At 38.3% G+C, this 23,887-nt stretch overlaps 2 protein-coding genes across 2 annotated transcripts; both read right to left on the reverse strand.

Moving 5' to 3' along the window:
* Window positions 1–223: 223 nt before the first annotated feature.
* On the reverse strand, window positions 224–7,111 carry LOC112055571 (lysosomal Pro-X carboxypeptidase). Its single transcript, XM_052882033.1, has 8 exons — window positions 6,828–7,111; window positions 4,345–4,433; window positions 3,740–3,897; window positions 3,167–3,368; window positions 2,635–2,875; window positions 2,088–2,198; window positions 1,142–1,358; window positions 224–713 (listed from the first exon to the last, which is right to left on the reverse strand). The coding sequence occupies exons 1-8, from the start codon at window positions 7,035–7,037 to the stop codon at window positions 526–528; spliced, it is 1,416 nt and encodes a 471-aa protein (XP_052737993.1). The 5' UTR covers window positions 7,038–7,111; the 3' UTR covers window positions 224–525.
* Window positions 7,112–9,525: 2,414 nt separating this feature from the next.
* Window positions 9,526–22,412, reverse strand: LOC112050874 (dynein assembly factor with WDR repeat domains 1). Its single transcript, XM_024089258.2, has 9 exons — window positions 22,201–22,412; window positions 21,125–21,334; window positions 20,355–20,477; window positions 19,234–19,418; window positions 18,694–18,826; window positions 14,545–14,704; window positions 13,589–13,726; window positions 13,055–13,147; window positions 9,526–12,669 (listed from the first exon to the last, which is right to left on the reverse strand). Exons 1-9 carry the CDS (start codon window positions 22,311–22,313, stop codon window positions 12,565–12,567), a joined length of 1,260 nt encoding a protein of 419 aa, XP_023945026.2. The 5' UTR covers window positions 22,314–22,412; the 3' UTR covers window positions 9,526–12,564.
* Window positions 22,413–23,887: the final 1,475 nt, after the last annotated feature.

Below are 23,887 nucleotides of genomic sequence, written 5' to 3' on the forward strand. Positions count from 1 at the left end.
TTAAAATCCCTAGGAGAAATTTAATCAGTGATTTTGTCATTGCCATTTCCGGTTTGCTTTTTAAAAAAATATAATTTTAATGACGTCACATCTTAGAACTTTGGGAAGTTGCACTTATAATTTTTGATAGGATTTTTATCTAATTGTGCTGAATATTAATCAAAGGCATCAACATTAGATACAATAAAACTAATAAAGAGAGAAGAAATAAAACAAAATAACACTCAATCTAAAGTTTTTAATATTTTCATTAATATAGAAAAGTACATATTTTAACAATTTCACTGTCAGCATTGGGTCACTGGGTGTGAATAGGGATTTGCATAAATAACTATTATTTTGTTTGTCTGTGCTGTAGTACATAAAAATAATTACACAAACACATACACTTTGGATAAATTTGTCTTTGTTCCTTCCTTTTTCGAAAAATGACATCTTGTTTTGGTATCATTTGAATATCGAATCCAATGAAATTACATAAGCATCATACACACTATGTTGCAAAAATCGTTGAGTACATGCATTTCACGGTCTCTTGGTCTGTTCCTCGCGAAACTCTCTCAGCCACTTGTCTATGTTCTGTCTGTGGATATTCCGCGCCATCTTGACTGGCTCCGGGTCGTTAGGGTTGGCCGGCATCAGGTCGAGATGGTGTGCAGCGTCGATTATAACCACCGCTGTTACCGTGCTGCTGATACTATTGAGTATGCCACCTGGTAAAACACGAGCGTAAGATTGTTATTAAAAATTCAGACGGACAGCAAAGTGAAAATATGGTTGCCATTTGTTTTTTTTTAAGGTACCCTCATTCATCATCATTATGAGCAGCCGATGGACATCCACTGTTGGACATAGGCCTCTTGCATAGATTTCTTAACACCACTCTCTCGAGACGCCACCATACAGCAGCTCCCTGCCGTTTTGGCCGGAAAAGTCCATGCTTTCCGCGATATTTGTGAAAAACTATATTCCACGCGGACGAAGTCGCGGGCGTCCGCGGATTTTTAATCAACTTGAAAATAGAAGGAGGTTCTTAATTCAAATCTACGTTTGTTTTTTTAATTATTTTAAAGTTAGTCGAGTTTTTAATATTTGATTAAGATGTTATGTATTTTCTTTTACAAATTCGATTTTACAATACCTCCAGCCCAAGGGTCCAGCAGTCCATTACTGAAGACAATGTTAGACGCCGCCTTGATCCTGTCCCCCCCGTACTGTATCCTGGCGTCATCGCGCCGCGGGTACACGCCGTACTTCTTATGGCAACCCTCGGCGTATGTGGTGAAGTTCCAGGGCGAAGGCTCGAACATGTCGTCCTTGCCAGTCGTGCACATGGGCATTATCATCTCTGTGCACGCCTGGAATAAACATATCACTATTACAAAGGCAGAAGTGTGTATGTGTGCAATGGACTCCTGAAATCCTAACTCAGGTCAACTTGAGGTTTTATACTTTGCTAAATGGGATCAGGTCTGGGTCCTAACATAGACTCTATACCAATTGCGTAGTTACCCAGGGACTAGGCGGTGCAATGCTTTGGGGCCCACAAGCTCAGGGAGCCCTCAACCAGAAAATTGCGATCGAATTGAGTTGCGAGCTGATGAATATTATTAGTTGATAACCTTTTTTTTTCACGCTGGGAATAGTGGCATAGGCTGGCACCATTTCCGAGGGAGTATGTGGGACTCACCGGCTGCGAGTCAGCCAGAATACCCACTAAAACCCAGCAAAGTTTCATCGTCTCGCCTGGCGATGCCTGAGTTCCGGTAACAAAAAATTAATCTTCCGCAAATTAGTTGATAACCTAACCTAACCTAACTAGTTTAGATAGTAGTGGGGCCCCATTTTTTATTTGCACCAGGGCCCTTGGTTACCTGGCTGAGCTCTGAGCTTGAGGGCCCTGTAGCATTGCCATCGGCTATCCCCTGGGTAGCTACACCATTGGTATAGAGTCTATGTTAGGACCCAGACCTGATCCCATTTAGCAAAGTATAAAACCTCAAGTTGACCTGAGTTAGGATTTTGGACTTTCTATATTGCATGATTTTAGTCAAGCGCAAACCCATTAAAAAGGTTATATTTCTTACCTGATAGTCCCATCCAGAAGCGTCGAGGTTTCCATAATTAGTGTTTGTATAATTCACGCAGTCAGGTTTTCTGTTGTAGTTGGCATAAACTTCAATCACTTTGCCGATAGCCTGGAAAATTGACGAACTATTAAAAATTACTTTGAATTTTAGAATGTTTAAATATTTTAGCTCGATTTAAATTTATATGTTAGATTAAAAAATATGTAAGTTAGTATATACTACATGTACCATCATATGTTCATACTATTGCAACAAAAGATGAATCGAGATTTTCGTAATATCTAAGTAGGCAAAGGCTAAATTTCTTTGCTTTTATAAATCAATCTTCTGAATTTTTGAAGTAGGTAAAACGTCTTTACGTACTTGACTTATGGAGTAAGCTGGCGAATACGTTACGAAATGTGTAATCGGACGAGGCGAACGTATGTTGAGAGGAAGAGCTAAAGAAGTGTTATTTCAGTCGTGTCAAAAGCACACTGTTTTTTTTTTTAAATTAAAAGCGAGTGCTTAAAAGAAAGCTTGACTAAAAAATACAAATGAATACCTCAAAAAGCTGCGTGCCATTAAACTTATCGGTCAAATACTGGCAGACAACTCGGACAGGCTGCGCTGGCAGCGGCATCAGGAAGTCCGACTGAAACGGGTAGTTCACCATCGCCAGCGTCTCGTACATGGTCTGCAGGTAGTCCAGCAGATTCTGCACATCTGTGGCATTCTTGACCGGTTCGCAGAGGTTCCACTTGGTTTTTATCCAGTCGCTGTTGTTCTGGCTTCCGAGGAATGTTCTAGAAGTAAAAAGAAGATATTTTTACGGATTCCAAGTGATTTTATACGGCGGTATGTCTGTCGAAAGGAAGGGAAGGGGAAGCTACGGATGGAAGACCAAACCTGAACCAATTTAGACAAAATGAAATTCTAAATTGATTAAAATCCAATTAAACTCCCTGTTGAATACCGCGCCAATACCAACTGCGCCAAAGAGTAATTGTGGAATCATTATAATTTAAGTGACGATATAGTCATAAATGGTACTAATATCATTTCTAAAAAGCTACAATTTTTCAAATTGCCTTCACCTCAACTCACTCCACGAGCTCTTGATGTTGTCGACACACTTCTGGCTGGCGATCTTGAAGCTGGAGGTGACGATTCTGTGGAACACCTCGCACGGCACCATGTCAGGGTACATGTGTACCGGCGCTGATGCTGCAATGGCTCCCGTTACCAGGTGAGGGTACTTCATTCGGAAGTATGCTGACAGCATGCCGCCGTACGAGCCTGGGGAGGTTGGAGACATATAGGAGTTACAGAACTGCGTCAACTGATTCCAATGGTGATAATATTAGTATCAGGGAAGTTTTTATGTAAAAGTGTCAAACATTTATTTTGGCATACACTCATATTATGGCACAAATGGATGTTAAAATATTAGTAGTTTTTTTAAAATCTAAAACAAGTTAGCCCTTGTCTGCGATCTTCGACATCGTTAAAGAGATAGTAGAAGCTGGATTTCGCGACTGAACATGGGGGAAATGCATCAAAATTACAATTCACACTTTTATAAAAAGGCTTGTCTGACTATAGACTTAGAACTATGCTATGAGTCACTAGCAACAATGATACATATGAGTATGTGATAATATAATTACCTCCAAAAGCTATGACAGGATATCTAGGCCTCATCCTATCCCCTTGTAGGAAGTTGACTAGATCAGCGTAGTCGGCCAAAGCTTGCGAGGACGTCAGATACCCAATGTGCTCCTTGTTCAAGGATTTGTCGCCGAAAGGCATCGATTTTCCGTAGTATCTGGAATGGAACAGTATTGGTTGGTAATCTTGACTGATCTCATCACAGCAATTCATTATAGCAAGGAGGAAGAAGTGAGTATTTTTGCCCGACTGCGCCAGAAGGAGGGTAATGTTTTTCGAGTATATGTGTATGTGTGTATGTATGTATATGTGTATGTTTGTATATGTGTATGTGTGTATGTATGACTTATTCCTAGCGACTAGCGTGGACATACTGTGCCTGAAGTTTAGGATCTGTAACTATCAATGTTTTATTCCGAACATCATTGACTGAGAAACGCAGTGTTGGTTGACCCCGAAGGTGGAGCGAAAGTATAGGTTGGTGTTCAGAAGTCCATACAAGAGGCCTATGTCCAGCAGTCCTTCGGCTGATAATGCAGGCCTATGTCCAGCAGTTGACGAACTTCGGCTGACAATGTTGAGGGCGATAACGAAACATGGATACCTGTGCTCAGCGAAGACCAACTTGGCGCGGTAGTCTGCCGCGATGTCCCACATGAAGCCGGTGTGCTGAGCGAACGTCTCGATTTGACCCTGGGAACAGGCAATTTACCTATAAACATCATATCTTGTAATGCACATACCAAAAGTTCATCATTCGTTTCATCATCATCATTATCTGCCTATTAAAACACTAGAGGATTAGGCATCCCTCCTTATAGGAGACTGGGTCTGGAGCTTACATTGCTCCAAAGGGGGTTGGTGGGCTTGGAGCGCTAATTTATTACTCTACTCTCTATCAGATGTGAATTATGGAGAATTCACTTTTTCTTTAAAAAAATTGTAGTAGCCTGGAGTTGGGAAGGTAGTGGTGTTACCCCTGTGTGCCTTGGAAAGCAGGTTAAGTTGACGATCCTTGTTTGTATTAACATCAGCTGATACCTGGTGAACGTTAGAGTCAAATATACTCAATCCGGATTGAGGCAGCGTGGTAGATCTAAGTTCCAAATTTCCTGGAGGTCTAGTCCTGTGGTGAGGTATTAATATAAGGTTATAAAAATGCCTATAAGAGTATTTTATGCCGAAAATTCTGCTTTTAATAGCAGGAGACATTCGAGCCGGGTTACAGAAGTGCGAAAGGAAAAATTAAATTAAATCAATGAACTGCTGGCTTAACATATATTTATTTTGATAATAATTTATTGTTTATGGTCTAACATAAGTGTTTTCCTTATTGAAGGCTATGTTTAAGTGTTTGATTAAGTCAGCTAGACTTGTTTTTTACTAATCGTAGTAAAGATCAGATAATTGTCCAGTAAAAACTTCAGTGTATTTGCCATCTGGATAATCATTATCAAATATCATCATTTTGAAGGTCCCCTCCCTTTCCTCCCTCCTATCCCCTCTCTTGTAAGGAGGGTACCTTCTGTGCCTTATAGATATGGCGGAGTTGACCAACCACAGTGATCAATGGGGCTTTTAGGTGATCGTGTTTTGACTATTTATCATAAATGAGAGTGACCAGGAGTTTTGCGTCTAAGTCGTCGTCATCAACCCATATTCGGCTCACTGCTGAGCTCGAGACTCCTCTCAGAATGAGAGGGGTTAGGCCAATAGTCCACCACGCTGGCCCAATGCGGATTGGCAGACTTCACACACACGCAGAGAATGAAGAAAATTCTCTGGTATGCAGGTTTCCTCACGATGTTTTCCTTCACCGATTGAGAGACGTGATATTTAATTTCTTAAAATGCACACAACGGAAAAGTTGGAGGTGCATGCCCCGGACCGGATTCGAACTCACACCCTCCGGAATCGGAGGCAGAGGTCATATCCACTGGGCTATCACTGCTCTTGCGTCTAAGTATCAGTAGCTAATAGTCTTAAGGAAAATGTTGAGTTAGCACTATGTTCCGCCAATAGTAAGAGCAATGTATGCGGCCAAACAAGTATGTACAAAAGTAATTATAACGCGTTGGTTAAGCGTTATCGTTTATATTTTATATAAACAATTCACTAGATTCTCTCCGAGGCCGATCTGCTATAGATCGTGACGTAATAATATACCTACTCGTATGTTTGTTATAAAGGATTTCGGAATTCCCGAATATTACACAAATAAGTTACTTAATTAAAAGTCCCAGATAACAGTGAACGTGAAACTAAAAGGTCCAATAGGCTTGCATTTAGCTTGATGAACCATGGGAAAAGGTATAGAAGTACCTAGACAAAGAGTAAGTATAGAGAATAAGCAGAAATATATGATTTTCATAAAAAGACGCCCATGTCTTATACATATTTATTCTGTGCCTATGTTCTGCTCCATTCTATTTTGTAATAAACTCTAACAGTCTTAATTCTTACATAAATAGGTATATTATTTGGTACGTTGGCATTATTTTAACTCAATACTTTGGAATGATAACCTTTTAAGTAGCTAACTATACATAAATATATATTTAGTTGGTACCTAAGCCATTGATAACGAAACCTTATCAATAGATTTTTGTTATTCATCGAACAGAACCGCTTATGCATCTTTGGAATTTACATGGACCAAAGAGCCGATTTATACCTTGTACATATGTATTCTGTGACTATGACTGCCATGCTCGATGTGTACTGTTTACCAACTAGTTATTTCATACCTAATACTAATTACGAGTAAAATTAACTTCTTCTTAAATTAATAAAATAAACTTCGAACAATTACAGTTAATATAGGTATTTTGATTAACATTTTACAAAATAAGTATATAATTTAAAATAAATAAGTTAAAAAATTACATTTATCTACCTTCATTTCTAATTTGTTTGTTAGTAACATCGAGTATGGCTTTAGTATGGAAGCTTAGACCATTAAAGGAAGAAAAGCTCAGTACCTATGTGTTTCATAACTCGATTCAGGACTCGAACCTGGCACCCAAGAGGCAGTTGGAGTACAATGCAGAAAATAACAACAGTCAACGCTACAATAAAAAATCTTACCTCATTCCCGGTATAAAAAAATATCGGCCCGCCACCTCGGTCCCAATTATCTTCATTCACAAGATACCGAATGTTAAAAGTTTCGTTCCTCTGATACCCGAAGTGGTCCAGCGGCACTTGGAACAGTTTCGTTTCATATACATATTTACATTTAACAACGTTTAACAATATCAATGTTAACAAAAATAGAAAGAATTTAACATTTAACATCGTGGTCGGTTATGGTTAACTTTTCCGTGTGCGCGGAGCCGGTGACACCGCAATAATAAACATTGAATAAACGGAGCGATGCCGGTAGTTCGTGATCGTTGCATTCAGTACGAGTTTGTCTATCACAACGACGATGATCGTTTTCGTAACTTTTGACCGAATTAAATAAAACCTAATTCTGTATTCACCCCTTACGATTATGTTTGTTTAAAACTACTAGTTATTATTTTTTTGTTTATCATATTTACGAGTGTGCTTTTTCTATACTTAGTATATTATTGACAAATTAATGCTTGCGTCTCACCTTCTGTTAAATAATTTTGATATTCATGTTCACTATTCACTATTTGGAAGCAGTACATTTACAATACCGTAGGTATATCGATTTACTACCGAAATTTTGGTCACGACATCGTATTGGAACGTTAAATGGGAAAATATTTCGGTAGTAATATTTTGCTAGCCATGACAGAAGGTCCGAGTTTTAAGAAATTCTTCTATTTAACCCAAGTTGATAGACGAACTCAGAATCTCTGTTTTGTAAACCAAGAAATTATCTCGAATAAAACATTGTTCGGTCACTTAAAACAAATAAAAAAAAAATATTAGTAGTAATTTAAAGTTGTGTATCTAAAAAAATATAATTGTGTATCTAATAAAAAAATATTAGTAGTAATTTAAATGTGTGTTGTTATGTATATATGTGTGGAATTAGAACCATTTTATTGTTTTACCACAGCTAATTTAGTTTTTATTTAATAATATGTTAGAAACTACCAACGTATCGTGATTCGCAAATTCGTACTTAGAGCGCTTACGGTGATGTAAACACACAGTGGTTAGCTAAAGCACTAAAGCAGAGTAATAAAGTGTCATCCGATAGCAAATTGACCGTATTTCATTATTTATTAAGACAAACAAATAACAAAACTGACGTGAAAATTATTGATTCTAATGTAACGAGTGTTGGTAGTGTATTCTAATTATTATCTGTTTATCTCCTCACAGATTTGAGAAACTACCCTCGAAATTTTTTCACTCTAACCCAGAACTCATAACTTACGACATTATTAAAAGTCAAGTATAATTTTTATGTAGGTACCAGTGGCGAAGGATGGAATTTAGATGAAGGTAAGCCGTCCCAAAGAAAAGGAAATGCATACAGACACAGTACAACAATGAATATGGATAGATTTTAAAGGTAACCCGGCGGGAATCGGGTTATATGAACTCTTCGCCGCTGGTAGGTCCCATTCGCACAACCTGACAAAAACGCAAATGTCTGAGCGGCCGGACTTTTGTATTCTTTGTCATACAAAGTCAAGTCATACCAGTGCATTCATTTATCCGCATCGTACGGATCGTATCTAACGGATTTTCATCATTATCAACCCATATTCGGCTCTCTGCTGAGCTCGAGTCTCCTCTCAGAATGAGAGGGGTTAGGCCAAGTCACCCACGCTGGCCCAATACGAATTGGCAGACTTCACACACGCAGAGAATGAAGAAAATTCTCATGTTGGTTTCCTCACGATGTTTTTCCTTTACCGTCGGAGACATAAAGTACCGCTACGTTAGAGTAGTTTACGAAGGAGGTATTATTCTTCTTTTCTGCAAGTTTAAGTATCATGTTCATCCTTCCTCTTTTGCGGTCATGTAACTGATATCAAAAACAATAAACAAAGAAACCAATGACCATGGCTTCACGTGGTGTTAACGTTGATCAAGAAGGCCTGCGTTCGACTCCCTAGACGGATCACATGATTTGTTTTGTACTCCTTTCCGAGATCAGCATGTTTTTAATAAATAAAAAAAAAGATATTATATATTAATTTAAATAAGTTCATCTATTTTTTTGAAGTGATAACTTCTTATGGGAGGGTAAACCGTTACGTAACGTAACGCGTTACGGCGCCACTCTGTCTGGCTTTTTTTTTTCACGTAAAAGGCAGCAGGTTAAAGCTATCACTTCTGTCGTTCCGAGACGAATACGTTTTTTATTTCAAAGCTAGCTGCTCTTGACTGCAATGCAATCACACCTGATGCCAAATGATGATGCACGCTATGGAGTCAAGTCAGGAGATGCCTATTCACTTTTTACTTAATATCCATATTGAAGAAAATTAGGAAAAAAATGTCACACAATCCATGTTAAATAAATATAATACACATTCTAAAAATAAAAGAGTACAAAGCTTTCTTTTTGAAGTGGGTTCTAAGTTATCTAGGTTAATGACGTCATTGTAACCCCTGACGTAATCACCAGAGGTCACCGACCTGTGGTAGCATACGGCTTGTTTCTCAGAAGCTTCCAGATATGCGGCGATTGTACCTGATTCTGTTATCAATACATTTGACCTCTGCACTGCAAGCGCTCGTACCAGTCCATACCTACTGTGATTGTGTTCAAATGATGGCCTTGTTGGTGTAACAGTCACTTTGGTTGGTTACGAATTTGGTTGGTGCAAGTGTCGATCGACTCCGAGCATAAAAAAAAAACTTTTATTTCTTAATTTGTGTTATTTTTCCAATTGTGTTAAAATTACAAGCTAAAATTCTAAAATACGTTTTCCAAGAGACTGATACAATTACTTCTATTTATCTATCTATATTCTATCTACAGTTTTTTTTTATTCTTTACAAGTTAGCCCTTGACTACAATCTCACCTGATGGTAAGTGATGATGCAGTCTAAGATGGAAGCGGGCTAACTTGTTAAGAGGAGGAAGAAAATCCACACTCGGTTTCTACACGACATCGTACCGGAACGCTAAATCGCTTGGCGAACTAGCCACGGCCGAAGCCTCCCCACCAGACAAAATTACTAAACCGATTTTGATTAAAACTTCTTGTATAACTTGGCACCTGAATTGGAGTTCCTACCATAAATATATACGCCACGGTACGCTGTATCTAGCCTTACCACAGAATCTATAATAGTGGGTAAGTACCAAGACTTTACTAATTTTTTAACATTTCGGACTATTGTTTTGGAGATATGCGCCGACAGACATATAGTCATACAAACATACATATTTAGAATATACAAAATTGGATCGCATTTATACCTTACTCGTAAGTAAGTCGAAAATAAAACAAGGGAACGAAACTAATAAGCTGAAAAATCTAAATTTGTATTTTTATTGAGACAATTTTCAATGTATTTCTGTGTAGGTATTTTAAGTAACAATCAAGTTCAAGAAATCACCTAATAAATATAACAATTCGAGTACGGACAATTTTTAATTTTACCGCCATAAAATCGTAAAAAAAGTAAAAAAGTAGGCCTTACCTGGCCTTACCTTAAACGTACGTACTGTCCAGTGGCTTGCACAATATTTTAGTAGAGTAGGTACTTTAAGTAAAAATTTTACAAAATGTAAAAAATAACTATTTCCAATACAGGTTTGTAATTAAAGAGTCTTCAGGGTGGGAACTGCATTTTTGACCGACTTCCAAAAGAAGGAGATTCTTTCTTCGGCTGTATGTATGTTTTATGTACGGCCGGCGAAATTTTCGTCATTTGTATAGGTATATATCCTTCTTTCATATTTGAATGGATTACATTTTATTAAATTTAATTTCTTTTTAGGTTATCGTTTTTTCTATACTAATATTATAAAGAGGTAAAGTTTGTAAGTTTGTAAGTTTGTCACATTTTTTAAATGGGGTAATCTTCGGAACTACTGGTCCGATTTCAAAAATTCTTTCACCAGTAGAATGCTACATTATCGGGGAGTGCTATAGGCTATATTTTATATTGGTATCATATATATTATCCGAGTTATCACAGTTTTTGTCATACAGGTCGGACTAAAAACCTTTTGAAACAGACTTATTCGCATGCGCTGCCTTAACCATTGTGTAAAATTGAAATTAATGTATGGAGACTTTATATATCTTTAAAAGTTCTACAAAAAAGTCCGCGACGCCATATATCTATCTTCTATATATTAGCAGATATAGTACCTTTCGTGTTTTAAAAATTATTAATTTTATATACTTAGGTTTACGTCATTATTTATACAACTAAACTTTAATCCTTATTAAAATAAATTATTTAATAATCACAAGGATATTATGGAGATAAGATTTGCCCTTTACAGTATGTTAATTACTTAAATAGTTTCGGAGATAATACAAAATTTCTAAAAGACGCAGAAATTCCGCTATATGACGCCCGGCGCTTTCATTTACGTAGTTCCCGTTCCCGAGTGAATATGGGGATCAAACATAGCCTATGACACTCGCAAATAACGTAGCTTTCTATTGGTAAAACAATTTTCCAAATCGGTCCAGTAGATCCAGAGATTACCTCCTACAACCACACGAACTTTACCTCTTTATATTATTACCATAGAATTCTCTATTTCTCTTGGTCATACCACCACTCTCGAAGGACTGGACCGATTTTGCTAAAGGTAGGAGTAAGATAGAGAAATTACAGGGTAGGGTAGGGTACGGGTAGGGAAGCGTAGGGGTAGTGTAGTAGGGGTAGGGTAGGTTTAGGGCCGGGTTTAGGGTATTGGTAGGGTAGGGGTAGAGGTAGGGTAGAGGTAAGGGTAGGATAGGGAAGTGATAGGGTAGGGGTAGGATAGGCGTGAGATAGGGGTACGGGTGGGATAGGGGTAGGAAAGGGATAGGGTACGGGGAGGGTAGGGGTTGGATGGGGGTAGGGTGTAGGTAAGGTAGGGGTAGGGTAGGGGTAGGCTTGGGGTAGGGTAGGGGTAGGGTTGGGGGTAGGGGTAGGGTAGAGTAGGGTAGGGGTAGGGTAGATGTAGGGGTTGGGTAGGGTTAGGTTGGGGTAGTGGTAGGGTAGGGTAGGGGTAGTAGTAAAGTTGACATCGAAATTTACGCGGACGAAGTCGCGGGCGTCCGCTAGTTATTTTATAAATTGCATTTGTATGTAGTATTATTAGATATTTTATTTAATGTTTATGATTTTAATCATCTCGGTATCCAACCGTCCGTTGTCCCATCGAGTCGTGACGCCACCTGAGGTTGCGCCAGAATACCAGCGCTGCAGCAAACACTGTAGCATTATGCTGAGGCAACAACATTTTTAGCTGATGTAGTATTGTATCTAGTAGTATATAAGTTAGATTAATAACAATTAGAAAAGACCGCACACCAGGGAGCCAAGCTTTGCAAAGTCACCATTCAAGGTGTGTGGTCTCTTTCTAAAAATTTTTGTTTAAGTTTTATCTAGTCTTATGTTTTTGTGTTTTTTTTCCCTTTTTTATATTTAGGTAAATTGTTTGTGTACTCAGCTAAATAAATAATAATTTATTATTATTATTATTATACTTCCAGGGTGGTCCCATGGTGGTATCCTGTGTAAACCGAGGAGCACTTTAGAAAATCGTAGATGCATATGTAGGTATGCATACTAGTGCAATGTTTACATCAATGAAGTGCAAGCCACTGGCATTAACTAATACACATTATGGTAAGTTGAACAGTTGGCAAGTTGTAACACTTTCACTAAGCAAGTCTGATCAGTCAGTTCCGGAGAACCACCAGTCGAGTCATCTCCAGATCCTGCACGTGTTGTCCTTGGACGCCGTGATGATGGCGTCTCCCGCGTACGAGAACGCACATGAGAAGATCTCCCCCTGGTGACCAGACAGCACCTGGTGACAATACTATGTTATACTATGGTATACAATACATATTGGTACAGTTAGTCTATTGTATCAGTTGCCTGGTTAATCCACTGGTATGCCTATGTGGCGTCACCTCGTGAAATCATGGATTTCCAGTTTTTTTTTTTAATTCTTTACAAGTTAGCCCTTGACTACAATCTCACCTGATGGTGATGATGTAGTCTAAAATAGAAGCGGGCTAACTTGTCAGGAGAAGGATGAAAATCTACATCCCTTTCGGTTTCTACACGACATCGTACCGGACCGCTAAATCGCTTGGTGGTACCTACATCTTTGCCGGCAGGGTTGTAACTAGCCACTAGCCACAAGCTAAGCCAAGATCTACTGAAGACCAGTAGAAGGGTTACGTTACCTGGATACAGTTGCCAGTAGTGGTGTTCCACACCCGGGCGCTGCGGTCCGCTGAAGCGGTGAGGAGGCACCCGCCCGCTGGACTGAAGCACACCTGATACATACAGAGCAGATATTCTTAAAGAAAGTTCATTTAGTATCTAGTAGTACTAACGCCACGCGGTTTTATCCCGTGTAGGTCCGGTTCCCGTAAGAATATGGGTAGAAAATATAGCTTAAAGCACTTGGGAAAAATGTCGCTAACCAACAGTGAAATTATTTTTCTAGTGATACAATCAAATCCTTTCTCTTTGTAATATTAGTATAGAAAAAAGAAAACTAATATCCATTTTTCCTGACACCACACAATTCGAAATACCATAAAATGAAAAATCTTAATCAGTCAACGAAGAAGCACCAAGTTGTAGAAGCACCAAGAAAATATGCTAGGTAGAATCCTCAAAAACATGACGTGAACTCAACAAGAAAGTAGCCTGCTTCCATTTCAGATTGCATTATCACTTACCATCAGGTGAGATTGTAGTCAAGGGCTAACCTTGGACACCTCTTCCCTGTGTCCCTTCATGATGGCCAGCTCCCTGAAGTCAGCGCGCACGTCGTAGATGCGGGCAGAGTTGTCGCTCGACGACGTGGCCACGCGCTGGCCTGCCCAGTCGAAGCAAATGTCCAGGACCTAAAAGCGAGAATGAAGGATAGTAACAGATTTAAAGCTTATTTTCTTAAAATATGTATGGGTTTGGCAGCAGCCGTGATAGCCCAGTGGATATGTCCTCAGCCTCCGATTCCGGAGGGTGTAGGTTTGAATTCGGTCCGGGGCATGCACCTCCAACTTATCAGTTGTGTGCATTTTAAGAAATTAAATATCACTTGTCTCAAACGGTGAAGGAAAACATCGCGAGGAAACCTGCATACCAGAGAATTTTCTTAATCCATTGCATTCTGAGAGGAGATTTAAGCTCAGCATTGAGCTGAATATGGGTTGATGATGATGACGATGGCAGTAGTACTTCTCTTTACCTCTTCAACCAATATAATACTCAGCATTAAATATTGAGTGATCTAAGACATCTTAGTTTACTGATTGTGCACGGACTACAAAGGTCCACGTGTATCTGCCATAACCTCCTTAAAATTACCAAAGTCCGCAGCGACATTAATGGGAGGAGCGCAGAAGCTTTGCTAGAGGTGAGCACGAGTACTATGGCAAGGTTGAAACGACTCTGAGGTCTTCCGTGAAACTTGAACCTAGGGGGACGTTAGGCAAGGTTCTAACATCCTCGTGACTGTGGTTAAAATCTACGTGCGGGTGACGTTTTGATTTATTTGATTGCAATCGGAAAGGACTTTCTTTTAGACCCTTAGACTGCATCTTAGACTGCATCATCACTTACCATCAGGTGAGATTGTAGTCAAGGGCTAACTTGTAAAGAAAAAAAAAAAACCCCTTCTATCTCTTTAAGATGCGTTATGGTCGTAGGTGTAAGAGGTCACCTCGTCAGTGTGCGAGGCCACGGTGGCGAGGCAGGCGGTGCTGCGCGCGTCCCACAGCTTGGCGCTGCCGTCCAGCGACGCCGAGCCCACCAGAGAGCTGTCCCAGTTGAACTGCACGTTGGAGATCTCGCCCTCGTGCCCGAGGAGTACTGACACGCGACTGAAAATATTCTTGGATTTATTTGATTACATGTTGGTGGGGTAAGGTTGTGTGGTGTCAGGTTTCCTAATTCTCTGCGTGTTTAAAGTCTGCCAATCCGCATTGGGCATGCGTGGTGGACAATTGGCCTAACCTCTCTCATTATGGGAGTAGACTCGAGCTCAGTAGTAAGCCGAATATGGGTTGATAATGATGGTGCGGTAAAGGGGAATGTCCACCAGCCCATACAACTTTGGCCCAAGAAACCCAGTTACGCCCCCCCATAAAAGTATATGGAGATGATAATATGATGTATAAATAAGGATTTGGTTAAATAATTTTTTTAATAAAAGTTTGCTAGACATAAAAAAAAAATATTTTATTTTATCACTTTCACTGCTCAAAAAGTACACCGGAGATGAAGTAACATTAATGTACATGAATAGATTTATTGTTTTATGTAACCAACAAGCTTAACAAATAAATCAATAAATGAAACAACCAACCAACCAATCAGTGGCGTGCATATGGTTGTCGATCAGGGTATGCACTAGTAATAAAATTAAGCAAAGTGGAAAAATCTCTATTTATTAATGAAGACAACTCTTAGGATATGCAGTACTTTAATGCATGTATGAAGTGCACACCACTACTTGGAGGCCATTGGATCAGCTTCTACTAGAAGAAATTATTGTAATGATGTTAACAATTGTAAATTATAATATTGTATTACTTTTCTAAAAAAGAGTGACTGTTGAGTTTCTTGCTGACTCTCCTTAGCAGAACTTGTCTTCCTATCTGGTGATGAGGTCTGTCTGTCTGTCTGGAGATGGACAAATAGTCAACCTTATTATTTCAAAAGTGCTTGTTTGCAAAACCAAGGCTTAGTTTACAAGCACTGTAAATAAATGAATTTACAAATGTATTACAGCGAGGAAAACAACATTGATTTGGAGTGTTTGTCGCTATTACATAATTATTTTCCGTTCTTCAGTTGAGCAAGATGCTGCTTTATCAGTCGTTTTCCAGCAATTTTGACAAACTTGGGATGACTCTGGATAACTGAAATAGTAATAAAATATGAAAATCCAGCAAATAATTTAATCAGAGTTTTAAAATTGGTTTACTTAGTGGATTTAATAATGTTATGTTATTCCACAATTTATTCGTCGTCATCATCAACCCATATTCGGCTCACTACTGAGCTCGAGTCTCCTCTCAGAATTATAGGGGTTAGACCAATAGTCCACCACACTGGCCCAATGCGGATTGGCAGACTTCACACACGCAGAGAATTAAGATAATTCTCTAGTATGCACAATTTATTACTGTTTTAAAATTGGTTTAGGGTGTGAAAATGTAGCAAACTGACATACAAACTCACAGTTCACATTTAATATTAATCAGGAAAGTAGGATAAATATACTATAATACTTCTATGCACTAAATATTGCTTGAACAAACCATCAACAATGCAAGAAAACCTATGTGCTGTCCTACATCTGACTAGATGTTATGCCTTCTACGCCAGTAATTACACAGTAAATGTACTTTTTAATACAGCAATATTGGTTAGTCATAAAAATACACTGAGCGACACTTCAACACTTATATGGGAAACTACACTCTGTTGTGACTTGACACAATAACATGACAAAAATTATTAAACTTATACATATTATTTCTTATGAATAATAATCGTTTTTCACATTAAAAATGGATCAAACATTATTTGTGCTGCCTGCACCTGCTGTGTACTTGTTTACGAGCATGTTTTAAACATAATGTATTCGTATTTTCGTGACATTTTATTGACAATTGATGCCAACTATAATAATTTTAACATTGATTAATGCAGCGTAAATGTCCTCTTGTATTTACATCTGAGAGCTGAAATAAACTTGCAATTTTTCCGGTTCAGGGTCAACATTATTCGAATTTCGCATTTAACTTCGTGCAAGTTTTATTTATATTATAGCTGTGGTTTGAAAAATTATAATTCGGTTCAAAAAATACTGAAGGTAAACAGAAAACAGACAAAATCAGTAAATTAATTCAATGACATTATCTAATTATTAAAATGAGAATGACATTGACAATTATTGACATCAACAGATTATCTGTCCAAAAGTCAAATCGATGTTGCCATACGAAACACGAAAAATCGAATAACTTCGTATCGATTTCTAATTGAATAATTTTATTACTAGAATAACACGTCATTGTTTTCAACATCTTTTACACGACGCAATGGTTTTTATTGGTTTTCAATAATAAATAAAGTGATTCAAGAAGAAGGTTTATACAAGTAGTTTGTCATGATATTGCGTTTTCACCCGGACAAAATTGCGGACGCCTGCAATTTTATGTCAATGTATTATGTAAACATAATATATTATCTACAATATGTATACTATTTATACATACATAGAAATATATAGTTTTTGATTTAGTTAGATCGGATGAAAGGAAATGTTATCGGAAGAAAGGGATTGAATATCAACTATTAAGACCACTTTGACCACTTATTTATATCAGCTTAGTATAGCTGTAGCTTGCGCGTTGGCCGATCGTGTAGCTAGCTTATATAGAGTATGGAAAAATTGTATAAAAAAACCGCATTGCACGCGCCGAAGTTACGGGCTTGCGCTACTACTCATATTATACTAGCTGACGCCGCGCGGTTTACCCGCGTGGTTCCCGTTCCCGTAGGAATGCGGAGATAATATATAGCTTATAGCCTTCCTCGATAAATGGGTTATCTAACACTGAAAGAATTTTTCAAATCGGACCAGTAGTGCCTGAGATTAGCGCGTTCAATCAAAAACAAACAAACAAACTCTCCAGCTTTATAATATTAGTATAGATAGTATTTAAATGGCGCAGTTGGTAATGTTTCTACGCAGTGATCCTAGGTTCTTAATGTTATGCTCGATTATTATTATTATCCATTTAAATATCGATTAAACTAAAAAAATCAGTTGAGTTCTTAGTGGTTGGTTATTGCGAAAAATATAATAAGTACTTTGATATCAAGAAACGTTTTATAATGTCGACTATGCAATGGTTTTTAAAGAGTGAGGCAGATATTATAATCAAAAACATTATAATCTATTACAACTTTTGCTTTTCCAGGTGATTTTGTTGTAGAAAAAGATCGATTATTATTATTCGGTTAAAATATTGATTAAACCAAATAAATCACTTAGCTGGCAACACTGTTCATGTTCGTGTCTTCAAAAATGTCATACAACAACTATAATATTGTCAAATATCGTTGTGAAACTTATTTTTTGGGGAAAGTTATAGCAAACCGCTATGGATAAAGTAATTTATTCATTATTAAACAAAAATTATCAAGTATTTTTTAGTTTTATGTAAAGTGGGGGGCGGGGACGAAAGGTCTGGGCCGGGAATGGACATTCCCCTTTAGGTGTTAAAATTTCTAAAAACGAAATTGTCTCGTTGGTCCAATGCTTAGATCACCTGACCTCAGTGCAGAAGTCCTGGGTCGGGCTAAAATATACTGAGCTTTCCTTACTCCTTAGGAACCTTCAGAAAAAAGTTTCTTGTGAAGTTGGTAGTGTTTTCACCCCCTTGTCTCGGAGTACATGTTAAGGCTCGGATCGCTTATAGTTGCCATCTGTTAATGATCGTTACAAAGCCAAATATTATCACCATAAGCCAAGGCCCAAGCCTCTCCTTTTCCGCACGCAAAGATATGGAATGCTTTTCCAGCTTCAGTTTTCTCCATCACATACAAAATGGGTATCTTCAAGTCAAAAGTCACCATTTCATCATCATCATCATCATCGCTTACCATCAGACGTGATTGCAGCTAAGCGCTTGCTTATACAAAATAAAAGAAAGTCGCACTGGAGCAGCGTGCTACGTCAACGTATTATCAAGCTATTTTTGGTTTTTGTTGTACATCGAACAATTTTTGTCTTTGAAATGCTCTTGTTCTTTTTGTGTTAGGTAATATTTTACGAGTATAAACGTGTACAAACTCATTAACTCTGGTGTCCCACAAGGATATGGTCCCGTCAAACGATCCCGTAATGAGCCGATGACCTTCGTTGGGATCAAACTGCAAGGCGATCACTTCCGCCGTATGTCCCGCATACGAGTGGATCTCGGTGCCTGTTGAAAGATAACAGCAATTATTGAGTGCGTCATTTTAAATACATTCTAACAATTAGGAGTAGTTTATAAGGTACGTAAAAGATAAAACATTCTGTTACCAATGCTAAAACAAGCCTTATGTTTGATTAAGAAGGCAAACACGCTATTCTTTTACTATACTATTTTAGTTTTTAAGAGTATTATTCTAACTATGAAAACTTTTTGTACCTAATTAGATATCGTTGTTAACTGACTTACGTCCATCACTTGATTTATACCCAATTTTAGTTAGTTCTTATCTACAACTAACTATTACCTAAACTAAAGTTTAATTGTGTGTCGCCTCTATTAACAGATGTGCAATGACCGCGTAGTCTCTCTTGCTGTTAAACTTTGGTGCCATCACCTTACCCTGTGTTACCCACCAGTCTCAGCGTCGAAGAGTTTAGCGAGGTGGTCCATGGAGCCAGTGGCTGCGAAGTCTCCCTTGCTGCTGAACTGTGCTGCCACCACCTCGCCAGTGTGGCCGAGCAGCGTGGTCAGACAGGAGCCTGACTCTGGGTCCCAGATCTTGGCCGTTTTGTCGAAGGATCCCGTTATTATTCTGGTGCTTGAATTAATGGTAATAGAATTGATGCTATTGGCCAACTGAGAGGTAAGTCACGGGTCATGGCCTACTCGTAACTTTAAGAGCAGTATAACTCGTGCGCATTAATTTGACACCTGGCTACCAAACACAACCAAACAAACACAGTACAAACAACATTCGAGCCGCGTGTCAAGAATGCTAGGATCACGTCCTACAATGTCTACATTTCTCCTTTATAACTTACCATGCTGCTTGGTAGCAACATGAAGAGAGAGGAGTATACTTAGTGATAGTAATTTCCTAGTCAAGCTCTTTTACAAACTGCTCTACTACTAATTTAAAATAATTACGTATACACGTAATTATTTAGTTATTCCACAAGTTAACTCGTTAAACGAACTACAAAATTAAAAAACGGTGATGGGGTTTCTCTTTCAAGAAATTACGAGTATCAATAGCCTAAAATCGAATTCAAAATCCCCCCAGTGGCGTCACAAACCTTTGTCTTTTTTGAACAGCGTTGCTTGATTTTTAAGGACATTTTATTTTGATTTAAGAATCGGGACGTCTGGTAACGCTGTTTTTGAATCAAGTCAACTAAAAGGCCAAACCAAGTTTAATATATATATGCACTAGCGGACGCCTGCGACTTCGTCCGCTTTAGTTTTTTTGAAAAATCCCTCGGGAACCATGGATTTTTGGGGGATTAAAAGCTCGATTAGCTTATGTGTTAATCCAGAGTAATATATATTTCCATTCCAAATTTCAGCCAAATCGGATCAGTAGTTGCGGCGTTAAAGAGTAACAAACATCCAAACAAACATCCATACTTTTCGTGTTAATAATATTAGTAGGATATTTGCATGTGCATTAACACTAACAGATAAAATATTAAGATACTTCTAGGTATTAAATTAAAGGTACTTAGATCTATTGAAGAAATGCAAATAGAATTACCAAGCTGGAAAATTGAAGCCCACAGAGTACACGACGTTTTGATGTCCCGTCAACGTCTTCAGCTCCTTGCCGGACTCCACGTCCCATATCTTACAAGTTCTGTCGTAACTTCCCGATAGACATCTGCATGCATCCAAAAATAAGTCACATAATATAATATTATTCTTAGTGCTAAGTTAAACATTAGGTAACTATTTTTTAATTAAGTTGTGCCGTGAGAAATCCGTGATATCCCAGTGGATATAAGATATGACCTCAGCCTTCGATTCGAAACGCGTAGGTTCAATTCCGTTTCGGGACATGCAGCTCCAACTTTTCACTTATGTGCATTTTATGAAATTAAATATTTACGTATCTCGAACAGTGAAAGAAAAACATCAAGAAGAAACCAGAGAATTCTATACGTGTGTGAAGTCTGCCAATCCACATTGGGCCTACGCGGTTTAGCCTATAGAATTTCCACAACCCGAGTCATGAATCAAGATTCCTATGGTTCGTTCTTGAATTTAACCTCACCAAAGAGGCAATAATGAGTACGAATATCAAAGCTTATGTTAATTTATACTAAAGCTTGGCAAATTTGTTCATAACACTCCCGATGGACCGCGTGGGCCGGGGGGCGTGTAGCGATGAATAAAAAACCCACGACTGATGAACCTCTCCTCCCCGCACGCACGATTTCACATTTGCGCAGTCTTTTCCCCGTCACCTGCACAGCATGCCTTGGTTATACGCCAGGCGTCAAGTAATCCGCACAAGCTGTATGTTACTTGTTTCCAATCTTGTTGAAGCAGACATTGGTCAGCGGCAACACATGCGTCTGCAGCGTCTTGTAGATGTAGTAGCGCTTCCCCGTCGGGCCCTCGTGCTCCGTCCTCTTCTTCAGCGTCTCCAGGCAGCACTGCAACTGCTCTCGAACGTCTCCCGTCAGAAGCGCTTCTCTATGGTGAAGGCGGTTGGCTATCTCCTTTATGTCTGAACTGAGATAGAAAGTAAAGAGCAGACACACCTTGTAGTGTTGTATTATTCATTGAATATAACATGAGGATTCTAAATGACTTGTAATGAATCAATCAGAAAAATTGTTTCTGATTGTTTCATTACAAATGTACATTCATTACAAAGCTATGTGTGGACAATATGTTGATGTAACCTGGTCACAGTATAACCTGGTTCTATTCATGCAAGTAGTAGGTAGGCAAGGTTAGAGATCGCTACTAAGCGATAAGGTCGCCTTTTTAACCGACTTCCAAAAAGGATGAGGTTCTACGTTCGGGTGTATGTATGTTTTTTTTTGCATTTCTGTTGTACGTACTATATTCTTTATTGTGGTGTACAAATATGTGTAAATAAATAAATAGGTCATACTTATTTCCAAAATAAAAATAACTAATTATGCAATCATAATTACCAGTAAGTTTTAGGTGTGATGTGCAAGCAATATCTATCTAGCATCTACGAGTAGATACCTATCATAAAATATTTTCCGAATAATATACTGTATGCACATTCCACAGTGCACACTATAGCTTGGCAAATTCGTACATAACACTCCCGATGGTCTGCGCGGGCCGGGAGGTGAGTAGCGATGCCCCGCGCGCACTACTTCACACCCGCACAGTCCTTTCCCCCCTGTCGCCCGCATATCATTGGAGTGTTATCAAAGAACTGACCAAGATATAGGTATGGTTACAGTTTCATAAACGTTGTTTTATTGTGGAGATTTTTATTTGCGTAAAAGACCAAAAAGAGAACCAAATGAAATGGTGTTGAAACCTGAACTTCAGAAAAATATAAATAGTAAGACAATAACTATTATAATCACGGATATTCCAATTAAACTCACTTGCAGTTCAAATCCAAGAGGTCAATGTCCTTTTTTTTCACGACACCTTTTTGTGAATACTCCAAAACTATTCCCGGCGGGTGGTACCGTAGATGGATCTTTAGCAGCTTCATTATTTTTAATTGCTGAATTTATATCAAGAATTAAGCCATTTTCGAATAAATATTTCTTTACAAACTTTTCGCTTTTCAGCTTTGTAAATAGTTTGAAAATTGTGTCACATTTTGTCAATAAGCCCGTCGTCATGGTAACGCGAGGCTCTATCGGAGGCTTGTGAGGAGGTTTCATTTTATGTTTGACTGTTACTTATACCTACAAAGAGTTTTAAATACTCTTGGGTTACAGTTAGGTTGCTTTTTTAATTTTGCTAATTTTTTGGAATTAGGATATACTGTAAGGCACTAAATATCCAGGCTACCGCGTAATTAATTCATAAAACGCAAACTGTAGATACAACACCTTATTATCTAAAACTAATTTGATTAGTTTTGAAAAAAATCCAAAAAGGGTGTCCAAATTATATTTTTTTCCGATATTTGATCTGTATCTAATAGTGCCTACTATCGGTAACCCACAGTTTTATCGCACCAGATTCAATCCAGTTTGGGGCATATCGGTTATATATACATATATAAGTCTATAACGGACATCATCATTAATAACCCTTATTCGGCTCACTGTTGAGCACGAATCTCCTATTAGAGTGAGAGGGGCTAGGCTAATAGTCCACCACGCTGATTGCGCATGGGCAAATTTCACATACGAAGAGAATTGAGAAAATTCTCATGTATGCAGGTTTCCCACGGTATTTTTCCGTCAACGTTTGAGAGATATTTAATATCTTAAAATGCTAAACTGGAATGTTTTTCGAACTCATAACTGAAAAGTTTTTCGAAAAGATTCGAAGCTACGCCCTCCAAAAACTTATTAAAACGGATATAGTTAAAATCAAATATCATGTTTTACACATGTAAAGATACTTACTTAGATAGATAAGGCTTTTCTATACCTACATACTAGCGAAACCCCGCGACTTCATCCGCCCTTAGACCATCATACCATCCATAATCTGGTCCTGTCGCAAAATCCGTTCTTAGCGGACCTCTACTATCTATAAACTATCTCCCTGCCAAATTTCATCTTTGTACTGACCATTTAAAAAACCAAGTACCTACAGTATTAGCAGTATTTGAAACAACACAACATAAAAACTTTAACTACACAAAAAAGATTGAAGCAACCTAAAAAAAGGTGAAGTACCTGGCATCAAAGACAAGACAACATAAAAGAGCCAAACCATCGGCTGAAAGGCCTTATTGCGGCCTATTTTGTGGCCTATATTGTGCGGCGCTGAAGTGGGGCAACCCCTTTGTCCTCGCGGGGCCTACTGGCATAGAAACGGGGCTGGACCCCGCGGCGCTGTCAACACTCAACACTCCTTATCCTCCGCTGCATCTTAATAACAATGAGAATATATACATTTTTTAACCAAAATGAGTGCATTATCATTCTATTGATAAGAGTATGTTAAAAACCTTAAATGTTTTAAGATTTTTTATAACCCTTCAGTAGGTAATAGTAGATTGTTATACAAGGGTCTAAAAAGACCCATTATATACGAGGTATTTTTAGGGTCCGAGTCCGATTAAATTTATTATTTAATTATATTAAATCAAGTAATAGGTAT

Source organism: Bicyclus anynana, chromosome 1 (assembly GCF_947172395.1).
Source record: "Bicyclus anynana chromosome 1, ilBicAnyn1.1, whole genome shotgun sequence".
Lineage (NCBI taxonomy): Eukaryota > Metazoa > Arthropoda > Insecta > Lepidoptera > Nymphalidae > Bicyclus > Bicyclus anynana.